Source organism: Mesocricetus auratus, unplaced genomic scaffold (assembly GCF_017639785.1).
Source record: "Mesocricetus auratus isolate SY011 unplaced genomic scaffold, BCM_Maur_2.0 Super-Scaffold_2245, whole genome shotgun sequence".
Taxonomy (NCBI): Eukaryota; Metazoa; Chordata; class Mammalia; order Rodentia; family Cricetidae; genus Mesocricetus; species Mesocricetus auratus.
In genome coordinates, this window is record NW_024429180.1 from 42,060,505 (window position 1) to 42,071,684 (window position 11,180).

Below are 11,180 nucleotides of genomic sequence, written 5' to 3' on the forward strand. Positions count from 1 at the left end.
CTTGGACAAAAATCCTTGCATTATAAATTGCTTACATGCCAAAGCCTTCATATATTAGCTCCTCTGTGCTCTTTAAGCCCTGTTTAATAACTAAATCCAAATCTCAGATGTCAATTTACCTTTGTTCTGAGGTTGCATATAATTTTTTCATTTCTGTGAGAAATTAAAGGTCTTATTCTTTAAGTTTTAGGAATAGCATCATGATGCACTTTACTCAAATATTTGAGCTGTGTGTCCTGTAGAAAATGCTAATTCTTTGTGGAGGTGTTCTTAGCACTGTCACAATTGTTCTTACCCAGAAGTGGGTGTCATTCTAATGTTGATATTATGAAAAGATAAGCATATGCACTTCCCTAGGGAATGACTCAGAAGCTCTGATCATTTATCAGTCTTTTATCATTTTGAAAAAAACAATGACATTTTACTATTGTCCTATTTTTGGTTGAAACAGGGTCTCACTGTGTAGCTCAGGCTAGCCTGGGAAACCTGCAATCCTCCTGTCTTAGTTTCCCTAGTGCTGGGGTAAGAACTATTCTACCACCATCCCTAGCTTCCACTTAAAAAGCACGTGAAGTAATTTAGGCTCTCGGAATTCCAAACTATAGGTCCAAAGACACAAAAGTTAACTGACAGTAATTTTAAATCTTACAAATGGCAGCCCTGGAAATGACAGTACACCGAGCATTTGCTAGAAGATGTGCTGAGTAATTGGCAAAGTGAGCAGAGTCAGTTCTTGTCAAAGATTTCAATACTACTAGCTGTGTCATTGGACAAGCAATGGTTTACCCTTAACAGACAAGTAAATAAAGCATAAAGCCAGGAAGCCTGTAGTTTAAAACCAGCTTTATTTTAATTAGCAACATACAAATCATTTATCTATAAAATAATAGCATCTACTCCCTAATTCACAAATGTTTCACAAAGTCAAAATCCTTCCCAAGAAAATGTGACTGAAAGCCAAGATATTACTAATATTTAGCCGAAGCTTTAACTCAAGAGATGAGGATGATGAATTAGAGAATCTGCCTTATTATACATTAACTGCAGGTCTTAGTTGTGCGGATGAATGATCTGGTTGAGATGAGCACTACCAACTTTCCACCTTACAAAAGGAGAGCTAGCAACAGAAGTTAAGTTGGCCCCACACAGGGAGAAACAACTTTATAAGAGCAGTTCTTATAATATTCCCGAAACAGAATTTACACTTAGGCCTGACCACTAAAGCCTGACTACTGTTAGAAGAGTCAGCAAACTCATTTCAACAGATACACTGTTGAACTGAGTGCTTAACAGATTCTTCACATAGCCAATCGAAACAATGAATACATTATCTGTGGCATTTTGTTTGTTTTTCATTTTATTTATATTTTTATTGTTTTTCATTAAAAAAAATCACTTTCCCGTCCTGGACCACATTCTTCTGTCCTCTACCAGAGTGTAAAAAACGTTAGCATTTCGTCACTAGAGAACAGAGAATAAAGAAGAATATGAATGTTACTGAATAAAGATTCAGGAAGATTAATTCTAAAAGAGTATAGAAAACTTTATATAGCATAAAACATTTGTATATGTACATCATTTGTCATGTATATGTATTATGACAACCATATGTATTAATAAACCTTCAAAAGGTAAGCACCTATAACATAACAAAATGCCAATTTTATGTGGTTTACTACTTCTGGACTTTCCCTTACATATGGTGACTGAAACAAACAAGGATAACTCACAGAGAAATACAAACTAGATACAGACACCATAGTAAGATGGCTATGTACACCATTCTTTAGGGGGAAAATTGAAGAAACACACTTTAACTAATGGCCCCAAATGCTACCCATCCATGTAAGTTCCTTAACTCTCAACTTTTCAATACAAAAATATCTTCAAGCTGAAAATCAAGAACATTTACAGTAACTTGGAAAATGGACAATATTTCAATACTACACAAAACAGTTCTATACTCAGCTTGAAGTTTTAAAATTCTTTGCTGGCACTTAACTTGAGTTGATAAACACTATAACTACTGGTCTCAATAAAATACTGCCTTTAGCTTATACATATTTTTAAAACCAATATTACTTCACAAACATTAAAGAATAAATCACTTTCTGCTGATAAACCTCTAAGATGAATACTAAAACTATATAGCCAAAATATTTTAGCGAAGCAAACAAACTTTTTAAGACAGTGCATGACTAGTGAAGAAAAATTTACATTATTTAATCATGTCCAGTGAAGAAAATGGTTGTTACTCCGAGTCAACAAAGCATTTAACATGTACAGATCAAAACTATGACTTTATAAAGCAAGTTACCTTTTTCATTTTTTGGTTTAGAAGGGTGCTTAAATTGGTGATACCACTAGAATGTTTTGGTGTTTTTCATTTTCAAGGTAAGAAATAGGGCATATTTAGCACATACATATTCTTAAATTTAAAAGTAAAAACTGAAATTCTATGAAAACAGTGGAATCCTGATTGTTAAAATTTTCTGTGACTGTGTAAGCCCACTGAACACATTATCAACGTGAAATCACTATTTAGTAACCTTAATAACATTTTCTCTTTGCAGAAAGAGCACACTAAATTTTAACAAACTGTAACTGATACTAAAAATTTACTTAAAAATGTAACATTTCATTATTTTGAGGTCCAGTTTTGCTAGTAACAAATTACAAAGTTAAGATCTTAATCCCAGCACTCGGGAAACAGAGGCAGGCAGATCTCTGTGAGTTCGAGGCCAGCCTGGTCTACAGAGCTAGTTTCAGGACAGCCTCCAAAATAATACAGAGAAACCCTGTCTCGAAAAACCAAAAAAAAAAAAAAAAAAAAAAAAAAAGATCTTGTAGCCCAAGGCAAAATTTAACTAAATTAGAAAAGTCAAAATTAACATAGTAATTAACAGCAACAACAAAATCCACTAAATGGTTCACTATGCATATTTTAATCATGGACATTTAGTACAGTAAATTATTGAAATGAATTGATTTGAGGTCAAAATGTATAAATTTTGTATACTGTATTAATATTTAAAATTGCTACCCTTTCTAAACCAAATCTCCACCAGTCCTAATCAACTTTGTTTTTTTTTTTTCAGGAAAAGGGGTATCATGTTAAGATGCAATTCATACAGCAGAAACATCTTATTGTCTCAAAATATTTACAAAGAACCCTGCTGATCTGGTGCGTTTCGCTGAGGTGCAACCTGAACCCAGACTTCATCGTCAGAAAACGAACTTGAACTTCCTGACTCGGAGTCCAGTTCACTGAATCCATCTAAGTCCCACTCAGTGCTAGACTCACTCCTTGCATCATCTTCCTCCATGATGAAACTCTGACCAGGCTCAAGACAGGAAGGATAAACTCGAGCACACAAGCAAATAAAGCCAGAGTCAAACTGCAAAAGGCCCAACATGGTACCTATATTGTTCCACTGGTCTTCCCTAGCATCATATTCATACACTGTCACACGGTTCTTTTTCCACTGTGGGGTAGTTGAAGTGATTAGCAGCAACTTTTGGTCATGATTGACGATCTGGTAGTTGTGGGTTTCCGAGTCCAGTGGGATATTACTAATCCGCCTCCATTCTCCTCTAGCTGGGTTGTAGACCTTCATGACTGGGATATCACAAATACAGTAGATTTCGTCTTTGAAGACACAAGCTTCTTGGAAGTCACTTCGTTTAAGAGATGCACAATTCAGCCACATATTATGGCTAGGATCATAGCAGAGCATGCGCTTACTGTTGACAGCATAAAGATAGTTCTGAACAACTATTAGTTCAAAGGAATAAAAGGAATGGGGTACGGGGGCCACCAAGGCCCACTGGTTCCTCTGAACACTGTAACATTCCACTTCCTTCAGTTTGACTCCAGTAACCGGGTCTCGCCCACCCAGAATGTAAATGTACCCATTCAGATACGCCACATCCATGCCCTCCCTGCACAGCAAGCGGTCTGCCAGTTGATGCCAGCTGTTTTGGGCTGGTTTATACACCCACAGGTCTTTCCTGGGCTGGGCAGCGAGATAGATGTCATGGTCTGGGGAGACACAGACGGCTGAGGAGGTAATGGTCTTAGTATGTGCTAAGCTGGTCAAGGGGGATGGCATTGTGTAAATAGCTCCCGAATAAGGGTCATAGCAGAGAAAAGGATCTCTGGGGTGTCCAAAAAAGATTACCATCTCTTTGGCACACATACCCAACCTTTGGGGTGGATTTTCTGCTACAGTTACAGCAGAGCTACTGCTGCTGCTGTTGCTGCCGCTGCTTTGGCTGCTGTTGGGCTTGAACACCACGGACTTGTACAGCCGACCAGCAAAACGCAGCTGCAGGAGGGCCCCTTCAATAACCTCCTGGCAGTACTTCTTGACAACAGGCTTGGTCAGCAGCCCTTCCAGGTAGTCCTGATCTTCAGCAGGGAAGTGCGCCCACCGCACACACTTGAAGACTTCCGCAGCACTGGGGCCCCGCTCTTTGGGAGCAGCCTCCAGCCACTGCGCGGCCACGTGGCACACCGTCTTCTCGCTGTCCACATCCAGGCTGTCCAGACGCAGGACGGCCAGCAGCTGCGCCAGGCTCAGGTCCGCCAGCGTCTCCTCCCGAACCGAGCCCATCCTGCTCAGCTGCTTGAAGTTGTGAGCTATGAAGGCCTGGGCCTGCGAGCGCAGCTTGTGGTGGTCGAAGGCGTCGGCAAACTTGAGGATGGCCGTGCAGTTGGTCAGGTCGAGCCTGCGGGCCAGGAAGGAGGCGCAGGCTTCGCGCACGTACTCCAGCTGCAGCATATCCGAGGCGGCGTACAGGCGCTGCACGTTGGCCTCGCTCAGGGACACGCGGCCCGTGTAGCAGTAGTCCACCAAGACCTCGAAGGACTCGGCGTCCACGTCGTGGATGGTCACGCTGGCCTGCTGGCTCTCGTACATGCCGCCCGTGAACATGCTCTTGAAGTAGGGGCACGCCGCCGCCAGCACGTTGCGGTTGCACGAGAAGAGGCGCCCCGTGCCGGCCCCGCTGCCGGGCGTCACCACCTCGATGGTCACATCGCACAGCAGCCGCGCGTCGTAGAACGACTTGAGCTGGGCCAGGAGGGCTGCAGAGTGGGCCGTGTCCTTTAACTCCTCCGGGCCCGTGAAGAAGGCCGACACCGAGGGCTTGGAGATCCTCTTGGGTCGCCTCCCGCCGCGGGGGCTGGAGAGGCGGCGAGAGCGCGGGGCGTCTTCCCGGGACTGCATGGTGGAGATGGCGGCGGGGCGCCGGGGACGAGAACGGCTGCAGACGCCCGGCTCCTCCTCACGCCTCCCTCGCCGACGCCGACACAGCGGCGTCCCAGGGCAGTCGGCTCGCGGCTGCAGTTACTCAACCCGGCCTTCGCCGCGGTGCCGCCTCCCTTTATCGCGTAGCCCGCGCCTGACTCACCGTTTCCCTTCGCGCCCTTTCTCCTCTGAGCTCAGCCTCACACGACCCCGGGCTCCAGCCGCGAGAACAGCTTCTGCCGCGCTGGCGGATACCGGTGGGTGCCCGGACGAACTACTCTTCCCAGGTTGCCTTTCGCGCGCCTCGATGCATGACGGGATCATTAAAGCCCCAGGGCCGAAACAGACTGGCCGAAGCGGCTTTGCGTCTTGGGAGTTGTAGTTCGGGTAATGTTTCTGTGGAGTCCTTTGAAAGAGGGAAAGCAGTGAGCATTCTGAATTAGAGGCTTTCGGGTTCAGCCTTGCCTAGTGATCCACGCCTCTCCTGTGAGGCTGAAGCAGAGGGATCTGTGTAAATGAGGCCAGGATGGTCTAAATAGTAAACTTCTGGATAGCTAGGGTTGTTACACAGAGGAAACCTTGGGGGCGTGTGGGGTCAACAACAACAAAACCTAAATAAATACATAAAAGAAGGCTTTCAAGTCCAGAGTAAAAGTACCCATTCTGTTTTTGATTATGAGACTGAAATGCAAAATCAGCAAGCATTCGTTTGTTTATAGATACCCAGCTTGGTGGGGTTGGGGGACACGCCACTACTTAGTGCTGATGGTATGTGATTGCTAGCTAGCCATTGCACACTCGTGAAGGTCAAAGGACGAGAACACGGGGGAGACTTTTCTCCTTCCACTATGTGGATTCTGGGAGCCAAACTCAGGTCTTAATGCTTGTTAGCAATCTCCTTTACCAACTGAGCTGTCTCACCCACCCTCCAGTGTATACTGGCAAATAAAAACACATGCAAGACGGCGCACACCTTCAATCCCAGCACTCGGGAGGCAGAGGCAGGAGGATCTCTGTGAGTTAGAGGCCAGCCTTTTTAGAACTGAGGGCAATAGCCCATTGAAAGCCTGCGAATGTGTCTATGGTATGGTGTACATATTTCAAACCACCAAATTCTGGGAAGTGAAGAGCGTCCATCCACCAAAGTGCATTCCTGTGAATACCTTTGGGATTACTACCTGCTGGTTGCTGGTAATGGAGTTTGATTGTAGAATGAGCAAGTGGGGCAATTTTTTACTATTTCCTTGACTTGTTGCCAGGTGATAGAAAAATTCTTCTTTAAACCTTTACTGTTAACATGGTGTTTCTTATAAAATCCTGAAGCTTCCAAGACACTTCCTATTAATAAACGATCAATCTCATCATTGCCTTGTGCCAGAGGACCTGGCAGACCCATATGGGATCTGATGTGTGTTATATAGGATAAGTTCTGTTTCTGATGGTTTCCTGTAATTGTAAAATCAACGAGGTTAATTCTGTGCCATCATGAACAAATTCTGCAGTCTCAATGTGCAAGACAACTCTCTCTGCATACTGAGAGCCCATAACCATATTCGTTGCATTGATTCTTTGTATTGTTTCCCTAGTTTCCACTTCATTGATTTCAGCCCTCAATTTGATTATTTCCTGGCGTCTACTACTCCTGGGTGACTTTGCTTCTTTGTGTTCTAGAGTTTTCAGCTGTGCTGTTAATTCTCTAGTGTAACTATTCTCCAGTTTCTTCATGTGGGCACTTAGTGCTATGAACTTCCCCTCGTAGCACTGCTTTCAAAGTGCCCCATAGGTTTGGGTATGTTGTGTCTTCATTCTCATTGAATTCTAGGAAGTCTTTAACTTCTTTTTTTTATTTCTTTTTGACTCAGGAACGGTGCAATTGTGCATTATTCAATTTCCATGAGTTTGTAGGGTTTCTGCAATTTGTGTTGTTGGTGAATTCTAATTTTAACACATGGTGGTCTGATAAGATGCATGGAGTTATTCCAATTTTTTTGTACCTGTTGAGGTTTCATATGTTGCCAAGTATGTGGTCGATTTTTGAGAAGGTTCCATGTGGTGCTGAGAAGAAGGTATATTCTTTTTAATTCGGATGGAATGTTCTATAGATGTCTGTTAATCCCAATTGGGTCATTACTTCTGTTAGACCCTTTGCTTCTTTGTTAAGTTTGTCTGGTATTCCTGTGTAGTGGTGAGAGTGGGATGTTGAAGTCTCCCATTCTAAGTGTGTGGGGCTTTATATGTGATTTAAGTTTTAGTAATGTTTCTTTTACGAATATGGATGTCTTTGTATTTGGGGCATAGATGTTCAGAATTGATACTTCATCTTGGTGGATTTCTCCTGTGATGAGGATATAATGACCTCCTTGATCTCTTTTGATTGATTTTATTTTAAAGTCTAATTTATTAGATATTAGGATTGCTACCCCCGCTTGTTTCTTGGGTCCATTTGATTGGAAAATCTTTTCCCAACATTTAACTCTGAGGTAATGTCTGTCTTTGAGGCTGAGGTGTGTTTCTTGTATGCACCAGAAGAATGGGTTCTGTCTTCGAATCCATTCTGTTAGCCTGTGTCCTTTTATGTGCGAGTTAAGACCATTAATATTGAGGAATATTAATGACTATTGATTGCTCATTCTTCTTTGATTTGGAATGGTTGGTGGTGGTGGAATTATGTGTGGAATTCCACCCCTTTCTTCTTTTGGCTGTTGGTAAGTTGGGATTATTTTTCCTTCCAGAACTTTCTGTAGGGCTGGGTTAGTGGATATGTATTGCTTGAAACTCATTTAGGGCCTCTTTCAATTTCATGAAGTCGTTTTTGAGGTCATTCTCTTCTGTTTCATTTGCATTGGAATGTTGGAGTCTTGCTGTAGTGGAGTCTCTAGAATCTGGCGGTGTCATATTTGTTTTTCTGTTGCTGAGTGTGTTTTTGTATTGTCTCTTTCCCAACACTTCTTCTAGTAGGTGCAGAAAGAGCCCCTTACTGGTCTGGCGGTTTGGGAACCAGAGTTCCCTTTCAGTGGGTACAAGCAAGTCCAATACTCTGGTAGTTCTTCTCTTCCTGGTCTTAGTCCTGGTCCTATGGGTGGAGAAGAAGACTGGGAATCTGGGGTGTGTAGGCTCCTATGTGGGTGGGTAGGCTCTAGCTGGGAGGGGAGGCTCCTCTGGCTGTCCCCAGGCATTCCCCAGGCACTGGAAGGCAGGCCCAGATACAGGGCCTGGTTTACCTGGTCCCCTGGTCCTGTTGGTGGAAGAGAAAGCCAAGTATCTGGGGTGCATGGCTCCCACCAGGAGGGGAGGCTCTGTTGAATGTTTGCATCTTTTAGACGGCATCTCAAGAGCCAAGACTTCTGATTTATGATAGTGACGTCATTGCCAGTGTCTAAAATACGGGTATGGTTTTTCATTTATTGATACAAAATTCAAGGTCAATTTGGTGATATGTATATTTCTCCTCTTGTTTTAAGTATTGTGTTTATACTGATCTTTTAAAATGAAATGTATAATTAAATACAGATTATAGTTAGTTACTTATAGTAGTCAGAATTTAGAGTTAGGTTAGTTAGGTTTTCTAGTTATACAGAAATATATTTGAGATAGATAGTCTTCAAACCTTTCAAAGACCTTCAGAAAATGGCATTTAAAATGGTTTAGGGTTTTTCTTGACAATGAGAAATGTCTGCTCCTGGCACACTAATTACATCTGAGAGGAAGATGGGCATTGAAAAAACTCATTATGGAGTTTAGTTTCAACATGGCAAGATTAGCTATTTGGGCAAGAAACTGCTCTTGCCTGGACTGTTTGACTGTTGTTCTATAAACTGGATATGCAGGACCCATAGGAAAGTGACTGCTGAACTCAAACAGTCCTTCAGGGTTCCTGATTCATGGAAGAGTCTACGAGACTTTCTGCAGGACACAGAAAAATGACTGACAGACTGCCAATGCAGATGGACAGTTTGAAATTTCCTGCTTTGCTGAGAAGTCTGCCAGACACACGATGGCCTATGGGCTGAAGATGGATGCCCCAACGTTACAGAGGAACTTCGGGTGACTGTCCATGTAGAGAGATGTCTCCGTCAATTCTAGTGTTTATGTATTATCCTTCTGTGGTCTTTGATGGAGTTGAAGACATGTAGTTGAAGTTATAGCGTTCCTTAGTTATGATAAAAGATAAGTTATATATGACTTTAGACTCACAAAGATAGGATAGATGATATTTTCTTTTTTTGTTTGTTTTTTTTTTTTTTTTTTTTTTTTTGTTTTTCGAGACAGGGTTTCTCTGTGGCTTTGGAGGTTGTCCTGGAACTCGCTTGGTAGTCCAGGCTGGTCTCGAACTCACAGAGATCCGCCTGCCTCTGCCTCCCGAGTGCTGGGATTAAAGGCGTACGCCACCAATGCCCGGCGATGATATTTTCTTTAAATCTTACTAAATGTTAATGGAAAAAATATTGAAACTATAGTTCTTACTTGATAACTGTTCTTTTATATTTAATTTGACTATGTTAAAGTCAAAACCTTTCTTTTTATTTAGACAGAAAAGAGATGATGATGGGAGATGTCATTCTGTAAATCTGTCTCAAAATTTTTACACTAAGTAAAATAAGGCAGATAAAGAACTGTTCATCCAACTCTGGGTGGTGGTAGCTTACTCCTTTAATCCCAGGCAGTCAGATCTTTGTGACTTCAAGGCCAGCCTGGTCTACAGATTGAGTTCCAGGACTGACTCCATAGCTACTGAGAAACCCTGTCTTGGAAAAAAAAAAGAATTTTCTATCCAGATGGTGGACTCCTAGCCCACTGAAAATAAGCTTCTGTGAACAACAGTAATGACAGCTGTCAGTCTTGGATGAAGATAGGTATTGAAAAGTTCAGGCATTACGCTGGCTACCCTGTTACCTGGCAGGATGCACTCAGGCAGCACTCTGGCCAGCCCAGAGTTCTGTGAGAACCACGCAGGTGCAAAGGACCCCTTTTTAAAGGACTGACCCCTGCCCCACTTAAGCTCTCTTTTACTCTTGTCTTCCTTTCCATCTCATCTTCTCTTTCTCTCTCTCTCTCTCTCTCTCTCTCTCTCTCTCTCTCTCTCTCTCTCTCTCTCTCCCTCTCTCTCTCTCTCAGCTCTGCATGGGTTGGTTACCTCTCACCCCCCTTTCCCTCCCTGTCTACCAAATAAAACTCCACATGGGATCGCTGAGTCACAGTTTGTGCTTCCTTACTGGATAAACCTAGACATTTTAGCCAGGCGTTGGTGGCGCATGCCTTTAATCCCAGCACTTGGGAGGCAGAGGCAGGTGGATCTCTGTGAGTTCGAGGCCAGCCTGGTCTACAAGAGCTAGTTCCAGGACAGCCTCCAAAGCCACAGAGAAACCCTGTCTCGAAAAACCAAAAAAAAAAAAAAAAAAAAAAAAGACAAAACAAACAAAAAAAAAACCTAGACATTTTAACAACAGGTACCTGGTGGATTACTAGATTGAAAAGAAACTTGAGGAAACTTTGGAGATGGATCAAAGGCTTTCTTCTGTTTGAGCAGGTGTTTGCAAAGATGGATGCAGCTGGCAAACTCAATGAACTGTATTCGGATCTGAGCTTTCGATGTACATTAAATTATATTGAATGTCAGTACCAGTTTCCTTGTAATTATTGGCACTAAACAAAGTTGTGAAACTCTTTTCTAGGAAATTATCTCAAGCACAGTTCAGTCATAAAACAAGGCTCTCTTCAAGTAGAAGTTGAGGGGTCAGAATCACTGAAGCTCATACAGATGATGGCTTCCGATGAGAGATTCTCTGCATCGCTAGGCCGCTCTCCAGATGAGCAAACCAAAGTAGCAGAATGCCAACACAGCACTTAGGCATCCTTCATTCCTGCCACCACTTTATCACCGGCGCGCTCCTTACTACCGTTACTTCCAAGAGTTTTCTTGCCATTGAC

General features: G+C 42.8%; 1 protein-coding gene across 3 annotated transcripts; it reads right to left on the minus strand.

Annotated features, from left to right (window-relative positions):
- Window positions 1-826: 826 nt before the first annotated feature.
- LOC101825569 (kelch repeat and BTB domain-containing protein 7) lies at window positions 827-5,239 on the minus strand. 3 transcript variants are annotated; one of them, XM_040756327.1, is made up of 2 exons: window positions 3,422-5,239; window positions 827-1,461 (listed from the first exon to the last, which is right to left on the minus strand). In XM_040756327.1, the coding sequence occupies exons 1-2, from the start codon at window positions 5,229-5,231 to the stop codon at window positions 1,448-1,450; spliced, it is 1,824 nt and encodes a 607-aa protein (XP_040612261.1). In that variant the 5' UTR covers window positions 5,232-5,239; the 3' UTR covers window positions 827-1,447. The 3 variants fall into 3 exon arrangements, with proteins under 3 accessions (XP_040612261.1, XP_040612198.1, XP_005070990.2); XM_040756264.1 differs by having other exon boundaries at window positions 3,305-5,239; XM_005070933.4 differs by having other exon boundaries at window positions 3,166-5,239.
- Between the last annotated feature and the right edge of the window lie 5,941 nt (window positions 5,240-11,180).

Coding starts and splice junctions, on each gene's coding strand:
- LOC101825569 (XM_005070933.4), bottom strand. CDS start 5,231: ATGCAGTCCCGGGAAGACGCCCCGCGCTCTCGCCGCCTCTCCAGCCCC. Junction 1,462..3,165: donor CCAGATCAGCAGGGTTCTTT/GTAAATATTTTG, acceptor TCTGTTCTCTAG/TGACGAAATGCTAACGTTTT.